The sequence below is a fragment of the Porites lutea genome, chromosome 8 (assembly GCF_958299795.1).
Source record: "Porites lutea chromosome 8, jaPorLute2.1, whole genome shotgun sequence".
NCBI classification, from domain to species: Eukaryota; Metazoa; Cnidaria; class Anthozoa; order Scleractinia; family Poritidae; genus Porites; species Porites lutea.
Window position 1 is genome coordinate 4,857,710 of NC_133208.1, and position 18,072 is coordinate 4,875,781.

Consider the following 18,072-nt stretch of genomic DNA (forward strand, 5'->3'; position numbering starts at 1 on the left):
ACCAAGATAAATTGACCTGATGCACAGCAAATTTTGTACTAATTTTTTTTATAAAGTGTTTCCCGTCTTTTCACTAAGAGAACAATATTTGCATACTCTTATATAATAATGCTGAGGAATTTTAATTTTGGGCGAGCAGTGTCTTCCATATTCTATCATTAGTTTATGATTGTTTGTCCTTAATTTTGCTGTTACTCAGTCGGAGGTTTGATCCATCTTTTTTATAAAGCCTAGATATGTAAAGAGAATTCTTATTGCCTTTCTCTGTTTCTTGAAAAGATAGTCAATGTATGGGATTGATGTGTTTTAGCTAAACCTCATGAAATGATATTTTTATGTAGTTTTATTAGTTGTTTTTCATCCCTTTTTGTTAAACTGAGAACAAATTTGATCTGGGGAAGAGATAAAGGAGGGAATCCCTGCATTTGCTAATTCTTTTTATGTAATGCGGAAGTAGACAGCTTTTATATAGACCATGCACTGTATGTGCTGAAAGCTGGTCTGATGTCCTAAATATGCCTTTGGAATTGCTTTTTGAAACCTTGTTGTGCAATAAAGAATTTAGAAACCTACAATTCTCGGTGGTTACTTTTGGTAAATTTTGTTGGGGGTGTGCCCCCAGAACGGACCAGAAGAAGTGTCTTTTTCCAACCGGCCGTTTTCAGACCTGGCCTCTAAAATCCATCCCCGTTTTCAGACCAATCAAACAAGGGTCACAAACACGACATAAATGGGCAGGAATTAAATTTATTTCATCATTACTTTGATCAGAACGCCCTCAAAAAAGGTTTCTTCAAACCATTTCAAATTCCCCATATTACTCTTTCTTTCCCTTGCATTAGCGAGCAGCTACACTATAGTGTGACATGACTTTTATGCAGATGCTGTGATACTTTACCTTTTTCACTTTGTCCTCTTCATAGTATGGAAATATAGTACTGGCTCTCACAAATCAATAGCATCTTCTTCATGGATCATATCAGCTAAATTTGTTTAAACTGACGTCTCATTTAACTCAAGTCCAAGCCCGCTGTCCTTCACCCATGTAAGCCTGACCAATTACGTCGAATACCGCTTTACGAACTCTAGAAAGCGAGCGGCAAGCCTTCTTTCCTCAGAGCTTCGTGCGGCGAGCGAAAAAGTAAACTTCACTGGGTTGCCATAAAACCTAGAGCAGAGTGGAAATGTTGTGTCGCAAGAAAAAGAGAAATTTATTGGAACAGACAGCCAAAAAACTAGTACAATGGAACAGCTTTGAGCTTAATTCGACTGCATAAACGCAAATTACCTTGAACAATAGTGAACTAAACTGTTCTACTGCATAAAGAATTTGCAATCCCAACTTAACATACATATGTACATGACTGAATGTAGCGTAGTATTTTTTCGAGATAATGACTTTTGTGTTTTTGTCCGAAAACTGCTCATTTTGCGTGAAATTTAGCTGTCTTATAAGCGAACAGACCCCCCTAAAATTCTTTATAAAAAAGTTTAGCCCCTTCTCTAGACAATCTGAAATAGTCTTGACCCCCCCTTCAATGTTTCCCTCCCCCCCCGCCCCCCTCTACATAAATAATGACCGGTCCCTTACCTGTAAGATATTTGAGGCCAACGTGGTCGCACACCGCGTAAACATGGTGAACCTTCCAGCGATTTACAGCTATTTTTGCGGCTAAGTTTGTCCAAATATGCCACCGAACAAGGAATGAAACCTTTCCAAGGGTAGCACCTGTAGAACTGTCCATTTTCGCGTAGTCGTGACCACAAATTGTAGCAATTTGCCCCATTTGCAGTTGATGATCATGGCTTCCATTGCACTGCATGGTTTCTCGTTCCAAGAATCCTCGAGGCACTAGTTTTCCCGGGAAAAAATTAAACGGTTCTCAATACGTGCAAAGCGAGCGAAAGGCGACTTCCTCATTGACTAAAACAATGAATAGACGAAGTAAGATAGCAGTTTGTTTGTTTTTGTACAAAGAAGATAAATCAGGTTTTTTTTCCGACATTAGCATTTTAATCATTTTACAATTTTTCTGTTCATCGAACTACAGATCGATCAACAGGAATGTAGCCATACTGTATATAAAAATTTGCTCGTGTCAAAGAGAACACTTGGGAAGTTTTTCCTTTTCCAATCCTAATTTACAGGCTTCATGGTGAAAAGAACGTTTAGATAGAAAAACAAATACCCCTGAATCTGCATGAGTTGCAGCTGCATTGGCCGCTGCAGTTTAGCTTAAGCCTCTGTTTGGGTGTAGAATCCTTTATGTTCAGATCGTATATCTAGCTGATTTTTTGAAAACGAACCTAACGAAACTTGCAGTTACAAACGGGCCAAAAGACAGGCTTTTAATTTTACGCTCGATAAACTGAGAAATCACTGCAGCGAAGGAAAAGGAGAGGAAAAATGGAAAGAGCGAGGAGAAGAGAAAGGGCAATGGTAGCATTTTAAGTTTTACACTGGCTACTTTAGTTTTTGGCACACCCTGACTTAAGTTTCCCTGCGGTGTCCCCAACTATACCCGGGTATATCGGCACATTGAACACAAGATCAATACAAAAATATACCTTTTCTTTATTCGTTTGCACCTTAAAAAAAACAACGGTGACGCACGGAGCTGTTTGACTACAGCACACGCTAGAAGTGCTTTGGGCCTTTCTCTCGCTTAACAGTTGCTACAATAGCAAGACCACAAGCTTAGAATTCGGTTACAGGGCGTTTCTTTACCCACTCATTTATTTCTGGCACGTTTAACACCCGTTTATAATGCTCCACCAAGAGCGGGAACTTCTCAAGTTCCCCAGGAACATCCTCTTTACCCTTCGCATGGAAGCTGTTAAAGAAGTCAAAGAAAAGGATGTCGGCATAGCTCAGCTGCAGATAAGAAACAGAAAGAAATCGCGGTTACTCTATGGGCGCAGGATTGGGGTAACCTTTCTTCTGCGGGTGTAATAAGCCTTAGGCAATAGATGCAGTTTCACAAACCATGGTAAAAGGCATTTCCCACGTTAACAAAGCCGTGGTAAATTTAACGTGGGTTTAGTTTAGTTCCCATTAAGGTAATTAAGCCGCTTTCAGTTTGCGGCTTCATTCGCGCAATTACGGTAATAACCGCCGTCGTAAGTGGCAGTATTTTGTGTTATGTTGAAAATCTACGTATAATTTTACAGCTGAAATTAAATTTCAACCGGTATGTTATTCACGATAATTTAGCTAAGGTATATAGTTCAATTTTACAGTTCAGCTGCATCCAACGGTTCGATACCAGGAATACTGTAGAACATATTTTGGGGAATATCGTTTCTAAATCTATCCCAACAAACCAGTTCAAAATTTAGCCTCAAAATTCCCCTGTTTCTTATATCTTAACGTGAAATCTGTCATGTCACCATCAATCTTTCTCTCAACAGTGCGAAAGAAACCTGTTTAAAAAAAGAAATTTTGGGGGGTTTCATGATGAAGAAATCTGATTGGCTGTTTTGCCTTGGATATCGAAAAACCCTTGCGTTTTACCAAGTTTAATGTCATAAGCGGTTTCTTTGCTATTTTTGACGTAACCATGGATATTTCCCACGGTAAATTTATCTCAGGAAAGTCCGGTCACACGCACCGAGGCAATTTCCCACGGTAAAAGGGTCATTTACCATGGTAAATAAAAAGTGTCCCGTGTAAACGCACGTACTAGGGCCAGAAAAATAAGACGAGTCTTACATAGGACGCAAACTGTACCATTCATACGAGCAGGTCTTATCTAAGACGAAAACAGCTCGTATAAATATGGTTCGCGTCTTATTTCTGTTCTTGACTCGTTTTCGTATGAATGTTGCCCGTAGCAACGGCAATCCAACATTTGTCCTCGAGATCTGCTATTACTCTCTCCTTGCATAACAACAAAAAATCATTTTCTTCAGCGGTGGACCACGTGTTTCGTTTACCTTTGTCGGCGTCTCAGGTAAATTAAGGCATGGGTCAACAGCCATTTTCCTGTAAAAATGAGGGGGGTGGTCTATAATATGAATGGTTTATCATGAAGCAGAAAATACCAAAAAATATTACACAACACCAAAATTGATGCTTTTAAACAGACCAAAATTATGCAAATTAGGTCACGTGACCTTACAGCTCCTCAAAGTTTCAAAATATCTTTAAGAAAAAATGGGCACACTTTTTAGCAATAGTTATCTTACTTTACTACCCTAAGAAGATACAAAATATAAGCCGCTACAAAACTGTGCTTGGCAACTTTCAAATATCTCATCTATTTGAAAATAAACGGGTTTTTCGACTAGTACCCAGTCTCCCAATACAAATGTATCATTTTAACATGCCTTTCCTTTGAAAACTCTTGACATTGCCAAGCGCAGAAATGACATACTTAACGGCCTTAAAATTATGAAACTAGTAGAAAAATGAAGGAAACAAGAAAAAGTGTGCCCATTTAAGTTCAAGGGTTTTTTGGGCGTGGCGTGTCACGTGACCTTATTTGCATAATTAAAGCATAGCAAATAGATAAAAACTAGCCGTTTATGTGTCTGACAAGTTTTCAGCTTGCCACTGCTAATGTACCGAAAGATAGACCACCCCCCTACTTTTTAACTTAACACCTGGGGACCCATGCCTCAATTACCTTGAGGTGCTCATTATACAAGAGCGAAGAAACAAATAAAGCTTAAAAGTCTTAGAATCGATGGCAACCCAAGGAAACGAAGACGCGTTGTAGTTATTTGTAAATAACTTTTCCCTGCCAGTAGCCTGCCAGTCCGCCGTGGGGCAAGAGAAAATTTTCCCGCCAAAAATTAACGCATACGTACCATGCGTTTGCGTCTCATGTAAGACGCGAAGGTCATTTATACGAAGCTTTTCTAAGAACAGGCGTTAAGGGCTGTTCTAAAACAAGACGCGTCTTAGCAGAGTTGTTGCCGTGGCTATTCACTGAACCTATTGGTTTTTTGACGTTTTTGTTGTCGTCACCGTCAGCATCTTAAACTCTTAAAATCGCTGATGAAACGCCTGACGCGCACCAAATTTACACAAACGATTCAGTAACAGAAGGGAAGACGTCACGCTAGGAAGTCATGCTGCTCAGTACCATGCAAAATGTGCTGACGTTGCTGTATTTTAAAACATTTAGAAAAGACTTTCTTTGGGACCGGGTGAAGGCTCAGGGAGCGGTCATCGTTTCAGCCTGCAGATACAGGCGTCTCTTCTCGCTTCTCGTTCGCCGCTTGGGACGTCCCTAGTGGCGAGAACAAGGAGAGACGCCTGAATTCGAAGGCTATCATCGTTTTATTTATGACTTAATTACTATACTCGTTAGTGTTCTAAGCAGGCCTAATCCCCTTGGCACGCTTTGTGCATTCTTCGGATCTTACCTTTTCGCCCAGAAAGAAGCCTTTGCCTTCATCCCTGTTTTTGAGAAGAGCTTCAAATTTCTCGAGTCGGACAGGAAGCGTCGTCCCATAAAACTCCTTCCTTATCTCCTCCTTTATTTTTAAAGCAAAACAAATCATAGATCACTAACACTAAGTTCTGGGAAACAGAATTTGGAGTAAAACCTACGGGATTGTAAGCGCTGGAAGGAAAGGCCTAGAGTGAGGGTGAAAACGAAGAGTGAGACTGGGGACAGTCTCGCCACACACGCCCTAGGAGGGCGCAAGGTCCACGCGCGTCGCTCGAAAATAGAGAGTTTAAGCAACTTACTTCACCGGAAGTAAGTCCTTTTCCCTTTTAATATGCCTCGATGCTACCAAATTTGTATCGCTCATTGTCTTGATTCTGATAGAGACGATCTGCTAGAAACTTTGTTAAAAATCACGAACCAGCATTCCAAAAAGTCAGGGGGGGGCACGACTCCAATAGCGCCTGGTACTTGTTTCGTATACCTATGATCCACCGATTTATAACATCACATCCGACTGCAAAGTTGCTGCTCTGTTTTGGCGAGAACCAACATTGCAAAAAGTTCACTTCCGATTAACGTGCGTAGCTCACTAGACGTTGTTGCTCAAACTCCCTAATATCGCGCAAAGTGCTTTGGAAACCGATTTTAGGAAAAAGACCGACTGATTTGCAGTCTCGAATAAAGCCTGACAGACACTGTAAGGAACTGAAATGGACATCAAATTTCGCAATACCTTCTTCGTTTCGTCTTTCTCATTGTATATATTGATTAATGGCTGAGTTAAATCACCGACTTGATCAGTTATCATATCCGCTGTCGCTTCATCAAACCTGTTAGCTGGGCACAAACCTAATCACAATAAATAAAAATTAAAAATTGTTAAAGCTAATCCAGCATACGCCTTCTTAACTAAAAAAAAGTAAGACGGAAAAAAGAAAGAAAGAAAGGAAAAGAAGGGAAAGTAAGAAAGAGAGAATGAAAAGGAGAAAAAAAAGAAAACAGAGACAAGGAATAAGAGAAAAAAAGAAAAGAAAAGAAAAGCGTCGAGCGTAACGCCAAAACGACCACGCACTTGACGGACCCTTGTTTGTTGCGTTCGCGTTCGACGCTCGCACGTGCGTGCGCTTCCCTCACCGTGCCAAACTTATAGGGCCTCGTCACCCGTTCTTTCTCTACAAAAGCGCCCACATCGAGGAAGGAACGCATTGAACGTTCGGGCGAGGGGGAGGGGGGTACTCCTGATTTTAAGTGGCGGGGGTGATCGAAGGAATTTTGGGGGGGTTGAGATTTTTGATTCTGGGATTTTTTGAGAAAGACAATTTGGCATGGGCTCCTGCAATTAGTAAGTAGTTTTTTGGGTGGCTTGATTTAAGTATGGATTTTAAGGGAAAAACTATCTGAAGTTGTTTTTCTGTACAATATGTCACTGTTAAAACAGAAGATGTTCTTGGTTCTTGAAGGGGTTAAGTTTTGGGTCCAGGGGATTTTGGGGGTTTTGTTTGGAAGCCCTAGGGATTTCTTTGAGTTTGAATTTTTGCCCCCATTCGATCATCGCCGTCACTTGAAAATGTAATTTCTTGGAGGGCCTCTTGAGAACAAAATTGGCGTTTCCGCGTTATATTCTGATCCTTCAGTTCATGCGATGAGAATACAATCAGAAGGTTCAAAGTTACAATACCAACCGGGTAAAGTATTAAAAACCAGGAGAATATTTGAATTGTAAGTTGAAATTATTTTACATACAAAGCCAGGTTCCTTCCCGGAAAACGAGTAACTTTCCCGCCAAAGAAGCTATAAGAAATGTAGATTACAGGGGCTCGTCGATTTTAAAAATGTAACTCTAATTATTTAAAGACCAACTTTCTTTCGTAGCAGTCTTCGAAACCTAAAAAATGTACTACTAATAATAATTATTATACATTGTAGTCACCATCTGTCTTCTTAATGGCTAAAAGGCTACAGTTAATTCTGGGAAACAGCGCAACCTACAGATTATTCACTAATCTGTACCTACAGATTAGTGAATAATCTGTAGGTTGCACGTGCAATGCATGATTTCCAAGAGCAATGTCAAGTGCACGGACAGCAATGTCAAGTTCGCGGTCAGCGAAGTAAGAATGGCTTCTATAATAAAAAAAATAAGAATGGCTTGTATAATAAATAATTATTAGATTCGGTTTTTGTATATCCGGAATACCTCGACCTTGATTATTCCGGATATCACAAAAACCTCATCCAATAATTGTTTATAATAATAATAATAATAATGATAATAATAATAATAATAATAATAATAATAATAATAATAAAACCAATGATACCACTTGTCAGCCTGACTAAGCAATTTTAGTTCAATCAGTTACCAATCCAGCATTCGCGACCCGCACATCATTAAAATCTTTAAACCCGATCGAAAATCAAGCTAATGTATGCCAATTTGCCGTCGGCTTTGATCGCATTCCGTTTTAACCCATTCGCTCCTGGAGATTTTGCCGAAAAACGCGTTTTCAGAATAGTCGAGTGGTTTTCTGGTCACTGTCATACTATAAAGAGCTAAAACTTACCACAAACCCGTTTACAGGTCGTACACTTCACGGCCTTCTGATCCAGATGCAAAATATCAGCTTGCGTAGTTCGGACATGCGCAGCAGAAAGCACAATTTTGAGAGTTTCTGGGTTTAAAAGTGATACAGCAGTCTTGACTTTTACTTTTCGCTTTCTCTCCTTCCCTCTTTTTTCACTTTTCTTGCATCATTTTTTTTCTCTTGCTGGGCATTTAGTAGGCTTCATTTCGGTGGGAAGAGTTTTTAGGATCTTAGGATTAGGTGAAAGGGAAGGTAGGTGGGCAATGGAACAAAATTTTTATGGAGATTTACAGGTCAATCTTAAATGGTTTTTTGCCTTTTTCTTTGGTGTCCTTGACTGAATAGTGCTCATTCTGGTATGGTTTGAAAGATCACTTCACTCTGCGCAAGTTAGAGGACAAAGTTGTCCTTGACAGTTAAAACTGATGACGTCACAAGGGGTAGAAAGGACGGGCAGTAACCGTAACCGCACGGGCGGTTGCGGGCGGTTCAGGGGCGAATGGGTTAAAGAGCTATTTAAGATTACTGAATTAAAAACAATGATACCACTTATGGTCGGCGGAAACCATTAAGGTGTGACTAATAATAATAATAATAATAATAAAACCAATGATACCACTTGTGGTCGGCGGAAACCATTAAGGCGTGATTAATAATAATAATAATAAAATCAATGATACCACTTGTGGTCGGCGGAAACCATTAAAAAGAGTGAGCACACTAGTCAGCCTGACTAAGCAATTTTAGTTCAATCAGTTACCAATCCAGCATTCGCGACCCGCACATCATTAAAATCTTTAAACCCCCCAAAAAATCAAGCGAATGTATGCGTATGTATGCGTATTTGCCATCGGCTTTGATCGCATTCCGTTTTAAACAGCTATTTAAGATTACAGAATTAAAAAGAATCGACAGATAACCGTCGCACGCTTTTTAAGCAATCTGGTGACAGTTATGTTACTTACACGCTTTCTCTTTTGCCCATTCTTCGTCCGCCAATCGATTGTCCTCGTAGTCAATCTTTGCAGCCGCAAATGCAAGTCGACATTTTTCTCCTCCAACGCGGCCTGGAAAGTAGAACAACTTGTAGCCAGACATTTCTGCAGAATGTTTCAGTCGATTCTTACTGTGAGTGGATGCACAACTTCAACACAACTGCTGCTGAAGTTCAATGAACTGCTAACTCATTGCTGACCTTTTATATCACCAGTCATGTGTTAAAATTAGAATTATGTTGTAAATGGCACGCAACAGGCCACTCGAAGGACTGTACGTGCAGGCAAATATTTTGCCGTAAATTTTAGTAGAGGAAAGGAGTGCGAATTAAATATTCCATCTAAAAAATTTGTCAGGATTATAGATTTATCAGCTGAGATGCCAGAATGTTGAATCAGTTTACCGCCACAAACTAATTCAATTCAATTCAATTTAACTTTTGACCATTTTCATATGAATAGATGGGGTTTACCTCGGTGTAAGAACCTGTGAACTTTTCTTTGTTTCCCACCTTTTGTTTTTCTACGTTTTATTGTGCTGACTTCTTTGTTTCCTCTGTTTTAGGTCACTTGTGAGTTTAACAGGTTCTAACACCGAGGATGAGCCAATAGATGGCATTGCTGATTACAATACTCGTCACCCGTAAAAGAAGAGATAATTACATAGCAAATTTCTAGTTATATGATCTACATGATCTATATGATCTACTTCTGCTACATGTTGCCTGTTATTATTAAAAATAGAATTAAAGTCAAAAAGACTACTGCCAAGACTGATCAAACAATGTGAAAAAGCCTGAGGTTTACAATATTTTGTACTGGCCAATACCAGTCTTCATCCTGTTTAGTTGGCACCTGAGCCTGCGATACGGTCATGTGATACTAGTCAGCCGATACCCTGTTTTGACAGCTGTCAGTTGTCCTTAATATGGATGTTCATTATCAAGTTAAACACAGATTACAGGCTCCCACACTCTAGAAAGTTTGACATTTCATTTTGGTTTCCCTCTGGTTAGAACGGCTGTACGGTCACGTGATTACCAAAATTTCTCGGATGGATGGCTCCAATAGCGTGCGCAAAGCGCGCACGTGTAGCTCCGCTATTAATAGAAAGGTTATCATATCAGTTCAGATCAGAGAGTGATTCAAATAAGGATATTTGTTGCCTGTAGAATAAACAAGATAGTGTCGTTCTTTAAGATAAAGGAAGCAATAAAGAGAGTATGAAGTGTTTCCTGTCTTCCATTTCACTTAGAGAACAATACTTGCATCAGTTATCATAAATAAAATGTTCAGGCATTTTGGGCGAGCAGTATCCTCCATATTCTATTATTAGTTCATGACTATTTGTCCTTAATTTTGCCGTCGCTCGTCCGGGGTTTGAGTTTAGATAGTTTAAGAGATTTCTTATCAGTGTCTTCAGAAAAAGATAGAAGGACAGAATTGATTTGGGTTTACTTTTTATTTCAATGATATTTTTAGTCAGTTATCTCTAATTTACCTATTTGTTGAGTTAGTCGCTTTTGATCCTTTTTTGTTAAACTGAGAACAAATTTGATTTGCGGAAGAGATGGAGGACTGTTTCCCAGTATTTGCTAATTCTTTTGATATCATCATGAGCAAGTAGAGTGTTTTTATTTCAAGACTATAATTACTGTGCGCGCCATTGAAGCAAATATTTGCCGGAAATTTTACGTAGAGGAAAGGATTACGAATCAAATATTCCACATGAAAAATATATCAGGCTTACAGTTTTTTCAGCTGAGTTGCCTAGGATATTGAATCATCTACCGCAAACATTAGAAGCTCGTTTATTTAAACCAAGAAAGTATTCATAGAATTGGGAGAATATAGTCGCCTTTCCGCAGGGTCATGTTCCCGATTAATTAATCCAGGTTCAGTTTGGCACTTTTCCCACCCCATACTTCAGAGTTATACAGTAATAATAGGTTTAAATAGTGTGGTAAAAAGTTTGCTGCCTATATCAGTAGATAAGTCAAGAAAACTTTTTGTTGCAACAATACTGCGTCTACACTATTTCTACCAAAAGTGAGCGCTAACCCCCCCTCTGCAGGGTTGAACGATCGGGGGAGCCTGTCCGCTTGTTGACACGTTTGGCGGAAACGTTATTTAACTACTACATCAATTAACTTCCTTAGCGAGTGATTTTGAAGCTGGCCTAATGTCCTAAATATACCGTTTAGAATTGCTTTTTGAAACCTCTCTCCTGCATTGAAGACCTTAGAAACCTACAGTTCCCGGCGGTTACTGTCGTTAAATCTTTTGGCAGGTGTGCTGCCAGAACGAACCAGAAGAAGTGTCTTTTCCCAACCCTTTTCTGGCCTGGCCTCTAATATCCATCCCGGTTTTTAGAGCAAGCAAACGAGGGTCACAAACGCGACATACATGGGCAGAAATTATGTCATCATTACTCTGATTAAAACACCCTCAAGGGTTTCTTTAAACCATTTCAAATTCGCATCAGTTAGTTTACTTAGTCTTTCTTTCTCTTGCATTAGCGAGCAGCGACACTATAGTGAGATATGCGGAATCAGTGTGTCAAGAAATAAGGCCTCTTGTCTTAAACAGGGTAGCGAAATGAAATTATTTTTGTCTTAAACGGGGTCAGGGTTTGAAGGTCTCGGCGGCCCATATAAAAACCTTTACTCAAGTTTCCCTTTCAGTTCCCTTTGAAACTCCTTTGAGGCCGGGGTATATCGGCACATTGGACAAATTCGATCAATACAAAAATAAACCTTTTAAAGTTTTCTTTATTCCTTTGCACCTAAAGCCAACGGTGAAGCACGGAGTCGTTCAACTACGGCACACGCTAAAATCTCTGTTTTAGGCCTTTCTCTCGCTTTACAATTTCTTCAATAGCAACCACAAGCTTAATATTCGGTTACAGGGCGTTTCTTTACCCACTCATTTATTTCGGGCACGTTTAACACCCGCTTATAATGCTCCACCAAGAGCGGGAACTTCTCAAGTTCTCCAGGAACATCCTCTTTACCCTTCGATTGGAAGTTGTTAAAGAAGTCAAAGAAAGTGATGTCGGCATAGCTCAGCTGCAGATAAGAAACAGAAAGAAATCGCAGTTACGCCAGGGGCGTAGGATTAGGGTAGCCTTTCTTCTGAGTGTGTGCTGCAAGCCTCAGGCAATAGATGCGGTTACACAAACCATGGTAAAAGGCTTTTCCCACGTTAACGAAGCCGTGGTAAATTTAACGTGGGTTTAGTTTAGATGCCATTAAGGTAATTAAGCCGCTTTCAGTTTACGGCTTCATTCGCGCAATTACGGTAATAACCGCCGTCGACAATGGCAGTATTTTATGTTATGTTGAAAATTTACCTATAATTTTATAGCTGAAATTTCAACTGGTATGTTATTCATGATAATTAGCGAAGGTATATAGTTCGATTTTACTGTTCAGCTGCATCCAACGGTTCGATATATACCAGGAATAAAACTTATTTTGGGGAAATATCTTTTCTAAATCTATCCCAACAAACCAGTTCAAAATTTTGCCTCAAAATTTCCCTGTTTCTTTCATCTTCACGTGAAATCTGTCATGTCACCATCGATCTTTCTCTCAACAGTGCCAAAGAAACCCTTTTAAAAAAAAGCAATTGTTTGGGGTTTCATGATGAAGAAATCTGATTGGCTGCTTTGCCTTGGGTATCGGAAAACCCTCGCTTTTTACCAAGTTTAATGTTATAAGCGGTTTCTTTGCTATTTTTGACGCAACCATGGATATTTCCCATGGTAAATTTATCTCGGGAAAGTCCGGTCACACGCACCGAAGCAATTTTCCACGGTAAAAGGGTCATTAATATTTACCATGGTAAATAAAAAAATGTCCCGTGTAACCGCACATACGAGGGCCATTAATACGAGGAAAAATAAGACGCGTGTTACATAAGACGCGAACTGTACCATTTATATGAGCAGGTCTTATCTAAGACGAAAACAGCTCGTGTAAATATGGTTCGCGTCTTATTTCTGTTCTTGACTCGTATCCATGTGAATGTTGCCCGTAGCAACGGCAATCCAACATTTGTCCTCGAGATCTGCTATTGCCCTCTCTTTGCATAACAACAAAAAATCCTTTTCTTCAGCGGTGGACCACGTGTTTCGGTGTTTCGTTTTGTCTTTGTCAGCGTGCTCATTATACATGAGCGAATTAAGAAACAATAAAGCTTAAAACTCTTAGAATAGACGGCAGCCCAAGGAATCGAAAACGCGTTTTAATATGTAATAACTTTTCCCTGCCAGTAGCCTGCCAGTCCACCGCGGGGCAAGCGAAAATTTTCCCGCCAAAAATTAACGCATGCTTACTATGCGTTTGCGCCTTATTTAAGACGCGAAGGCCATGTATACGACGTGTTTCTAAGAACAGCTGCTAAGGGCTGTTCTAAAATAAGACACGTCTTAGAAGAGTTGTTGCCGTGACTATTCACTGAACCTATTAGATTTTGACGTTTTTGTTGTCGTCACTGTCATAGCACTCCCTATTTAAAAAAATCGCTGATCAAACCCCTGACGCGCACCAAATTTACAGAGTAACAGAAGGGAAGACGTCACGCTAGGAATTCATGCTGCTCAGTGCCATGCAAAATGTGCTGACGTTGCTATATTTTAAAATTTTTTGAAAAGACTTTCTTTGGGACGGGTTGAACTTTGAAGGCTCAGGGAGCGGTCATCGTTTTAGCCTGCAGATAAAGGTGTCTCTTCTCGCTTCTCGATCACCGTTTGGGACGTCCCTAGTGGCAAGAAGGATGAGAGAAGGCTGAATTCGAAGGCTATCAACGTTTTATTTATGACTTAATTACTATAGATCGTTTTCAAATGACGTCACGGCGGCCATATTTGTGTCCCAAAACAATGAAACAGCGGCCATGTTGGTTTTCCAAACCAGTCCTGTGGAAGTTGAACTCTTTTCTTATGTAAAACCTTTCTTTTGTTTTGCTGACCACGTGAGTGAAAACGCTCTATACTCGTTAGTGTTCTAAGCAGGCCTAATCCCCTTGCTATGCTTAATTTGCATTATGCTTTGCTTAATTTTTTCCTTATCTCACCTTTTCGCCTAGAAAGAAGCCCTTGCCTTCATCCCTGTTTTTGAGAAGAGCTTCATATTTCTCGAGTCGGGGAGGAAGCGTCGTTCCATAAAACTCCTTTTTCAGCTCTTCCTTCATTTAAGGAAAACAAAATGTAGGTCATCAATGAAACTAAATTCTGGGAAACTGGAAAAAGTAAGCCCACAGGATTGTACACGGGGCAAAACTGAGAAGTACTTCTCTAAGCTCCGTGTATACGGATGAACTGGCAATGGGACGACTCCACTTAAGGCCGGGGGGGGGGGGAACTCCCTATAATGGCTTAAATGGCTTATACGGGGAGGCTTCGCCCGAAATGGGTACCTTTTTCAGGCTTCAGGTATATGAAAGGGAAGGAATTTCATTAATTGACAAAAGTTTATGGAAGAGTAGGGACGTATGTAATTTTTGCCAGTTAAAAGGTCCAAAAGGGCTAACAAATGCAATTTATGGCTATGAAAAAACGTTTTTAATATGCCTCGATGCTACCTAATTTGTATTGCTCAGTTACTTTATTATGATAGAGACGATCTGCTAGAAACTTTGTTAAAAATCACGGCCCAACATTGCAAAAAGGTTCACTTCCGGTTGACTCGCGTCGCTCAAAAACGTCGTTGCTCAAACTCCCTAATATCGCGCGAAGCGCTTTGCAAAACCGATTTAAAGAAAAAGACCGACTGATTTGCAATCTCAGGAGTAAAGCCTGACAGGCTCTGTATGTGGGGTACTGAAACGGACATTAACTTTTGCATTACCTTCTTGGTTTCGTCTTTCTCATAGTATATCTTGACAAATTGCAGAACTAAATCAACGACTCCATCACTTATCATATCCGCTGTCGCTTCATCAAAACTGTTGGCTGGGCACAAACCTAATCACCATAAATAAAAATTAAAGCTAATCCAGCATACGCCTTCTTAACTAATAAAAAGTAAGAAGGAAAAAAGAAAGAAAGAAAGAAAGGAAAAGAAGAAATAGTAGGAAGGAGAGAATGAAAAGGAGAAAAAAAGACACGGAGACAAGGAATAAGAGAAAAAAAAGAAAAGAAAAGAAAAGAGAAAAAGAAAGAAAGAAAAAAAAAAGAAAAGAGAGAATGGAAGAATGATGAACGAACGAACGAACGAACGAACGAACAGACGGACAGTTTGGTGGATGGATGGATGGATGGATGGATGGATGGATGGTTGGATGAACGAATGAATGAATCTTTTATAAACTATATCGACAGGTAGCCTCCTACGCAGACGCTCTTAGGGCCTCGCTTTCCGTTTGGGGAAAGAACGCGCAACGAAGCTCCAAAAAAAAGTCTGCGTGGGAGGCTAATGAGCAGGCTTTGGTTGTTCAAAGGCTGGAGAGCGCCATCCATCGGATAAATCTGTATTTAGTGGATAGTGCAATTAGTTTCCCCAATACTTATCCGCTGAATAGTGATTTATCTGGTAGATAGCGCTATTCAACTTTTGAACAACCGGGGCCGGGAGTAGCCGGCGAGGCAGCTCTCCTTCTGGGGTAGTCGCGAAAAGTCACGCAAGAACCGCACACTAAAGGAGATGCGCGCGAGGGTTGGGCCGCTCGCTCACGCGGTCTCTCGCGGCTCGAAAAGGAGAGTTTGCTCGCAGGCTACGGTAGGAACGATATGCTGATTAAAAAATTCCGTTCAACACATCACCTCCTTTTTTGCAGATGTACTTCATAATTGTACTAGACTGTGCCAGGATTTTTCCTTCAGGAGTCACAATGAATGGCATTTGACCGAGAGGTGGTCTACCAGCTGAAACAGAAAAGTAGTAATACGTAGGGGTTTCTTTTAAAGAGAGGTCAATGGCAGCCCTGGTTATGCTAAATCCCGAGGGAGGCGAGGGGTGGGGAACATTCAATAACATTCAATGAAGTCTTATAAAGGGAGGCTTTACCCCAAGGTCCAACACCTCATTCTTACATAAACTATTTTTGACAGAGAAGGCATCCCTTTCAATTGAAAAATGGTACACCTGCATCTTTTGCGAACTGCTGTAAATGCACCATTTGTTTATAGGCGAATATGTCACTAAACCAGGAAGTTTTCTTGTCTCTTTCACAGCCATAAAATGCGTCTGTTAGACCTTAAGGTCCTTCCCCGTCTAGGCTATTATAGGGAGTTCCTCCCATGGGTTCTCAATTCGATGAACATAAAACGAGAAGTCCAAAAACGACTGCAAAGCTGATCATATCAATGTGTATTCGATACCAGATTGCAGACTGTGAGCTGTCTCTTAAATATTCTTTTTTAAGGGTGGAGCACGACGTTTATCACGTTTGCAGCAAGGCCGCAAGACGCAATAAACGATGCCTTCTGTTACACAACGCTCCTTCCCAGGAGGCGTTCATGGGTACAATACGATACGACACGATACGACACGACACGATACGATACGATACGATACGACACGACACGACACGACACGACACGACACGATACGATACGATACGATACGATACAATACAATAAAATACAATCAATGTATTAGTGTCATAACGTGGGATAGGTTTGCCCCAAATATCCCAGTCGGAGGCTCAAGTATAAAACGCATGACAGGTTAATTCCCTTACAAGTATAACCTGACGAAAATTTTGCGACCAGCCCGACCGCGCCCAAAATTCGAATTTCCTTATTTTTTTCTCTTTGGGATATATAGGATAGCCGCAAAAGGCCAAAATCAGTAGGAGGTATGATTGCATGATTTCGAAAAACCCCCTTCTTCAATTAGTTAGTAAGAATCCAACCTACGGGAATAATCTGTTAATTAACATTTTACTGTATCTGAAGTTGTTTTTCTGTACAATATGTTACTGTTAAAACAGAAGATGGTCTTGGTTCTTGTGGGGGGGGGGGGGGGGGGGGGTGAAGTTTTGGGTTTGTTTGAGTTTTAATTTGTGACCCCATTCGATCATCGCCGTGTAATTTCTTGGAGGGCCTATTGAGAACATGATTGGCGTTTCCGAGTTATATTCTGATCCTTCAGTTCATGCGATGAGAATACAATCAGAAGGTTCAAAGTTACAATACCAACCGGGTAAAGTATTAAAAACCAGGAGGATATTTGAATTGTAAGTTGAAATTATTTTACATTCAAAGCCAGGTTCCTTCCCGGAAAACGAGTAACTTTCCCGCCACAGAAGCTATAAGAAATGTAGATTACAGGAGCTCGTCGATTTTAAAAATGTAACTCTTATTATTTAAAGACCAACTTTCTTTCGCAGCATTCTACGAAACCTAAAAAACGTAGGGTTAATAATAATAATAATAATAATAATAATAATAATAATAATAATAATAATAATAGTAATAAGGTTTCGTATCGACCTTTTTTTACTTCTAAGTATAGCTTCTCAAGTGGTGTAGGTTACGCTATGCGCCCTATACTACTCATAATGTGGACAGCATTCCAAAGTTTCATACTGCGACATAATAATAATAATAATAATAAAACCAATGATACCACTTGTGGTCGGCGGAAACCATTAAAAAAAGGGTGAGCGCACTTGTCAGCGTGACTAAGCAATTTTAGTTCAATCAGTTACCAATCCAGCATTCGCGACCCGCACATCATTAAAATCTTTAAACCCGATCGAAAACCAAGCGAATGTATGGCGCTGATTTGCCGTCGGCTTTGACCGTTTTAAACAGCTATTTAAGATTACAGAATTAAAAAGAATCGACAGATAACCGTCGCGCGCTTTTTAAGGAATGTGGTGAACTTTTACGTTACTTACACGCTTTCTCTTTTGCCCATTCTTCGCCTTCCAATCGAATATCCTCGTAATCAATCTTAGCAGCCGCAAATGCAAGTCGACATTTTTCTCCTGCAGCGCGGACTGGAAAGTAGAACAACTTGTAGCCAGACATTTCTGCAGAATGTTTCAGTCGAGTCTTACTATGAGTGGATGCACAACTTCAACACAACTGCCGCTGAAGTTCAATGAACTGCTAACTCATTGCTGACATTTTATATC

General features: G+C 40.2%; 2 protein-coding genes across 2 annotated transcripts; both read right to left on the reverse strand.

The window, feature by feature from the left end:
- Window positions 1–2,557: 2,557 nt before the first annotated feature.
- Window positions 2,558–9,199, reverse strand: LOC140947099 (glutathione S-transferase 1-like). The gene is made up of 4 exons (XM_073396178.1): window positions 8,953–9,199; window positions 6,136–6,251; window positions 5,374–5,484; window positions 2,558–2,875 (listed from the first exon to the last, which is right to left on the reverse strand). The coding sequence occupies exons 1-4, from the start codon at window positions 9,083–9,085 to the stop codon at window positions 2,699–2,701; spliced, it is 537 nt and encodes a 178-aa protein (XP_073252279.1). The 5' UTR covers window positions 9,086–9,199; the 3' UTR covers window positions 2,558–2,698.
- Window positions 9,200–11,737: 2,538 nt separating this feature from the next.
- Window positions 11,738–18,072, reverse strand: LOC140947098 (probable glutathione S-transferase 5). The gene is made up of 5 exons (XM_073396177.1): window positions 17,833–18,072; window positions 15,749–15,850; window positions 14,835–14,950; window positions 14,062–14,172; window positions 11,738–12,050 (listed from the first exon to the last, which is right to left on the reverse strand). The coding sequence occupies exons 1-5, from the start codon at window positions 17,963–17,965 to the stop codon at window positions 11,874–11,876; spliced, it is 639 nt and encodes a 212-aa protein (XP_073252278.1). The 5' UTR covers window positions 17,966–18,072; the 3' UTR covers window positions 11,738–11,873.

Coding starts and splice junctions, on each gene's coding strand:
- LOC140947099 (XM_073396178.1), bottom strand. CDS start 9,085: ATGTCTGGCTACAAGTTGTTCTACTTTCCAGGCCGCGTTGGAGGAGAA. Junction 6,252..8,952: donor ATGGGCAAAAGAGAAAGCGT/GTAAGTAACATA, acceptor TATTGTGATTAG/GTTTGTGCCCAGCTAACAGG. Junction 2,876..5,373: donor GCTTCTTTCTGGGCGAAAAG/GTAAGATCCGAA, acceptor TCTTATCTGCAG/CTGAGCTATGCCGACATCCT.
- LOC140947098 (XM_073396177.1), bottom strand. CDS start 17,965: ATGTCTGGCTACAAGTTGTTCTACTTTCCAGTCCGCGCTGCAGGAGAA. Junction 14,951..15,748: donor GTACATCTGCAAAAAAGGAG/GTGATGTGTTGA, acceptor TATGGTGATTAG/GTTTGTGCCCAGCCAACAGT. Junction 12,051..14,061: donor GCTTCTTTCTAGGCGAAAAG/GTGAGATAAGGA, acceptor TCTTATCTGCAG/CTGAGCTATGCCGACATCAC.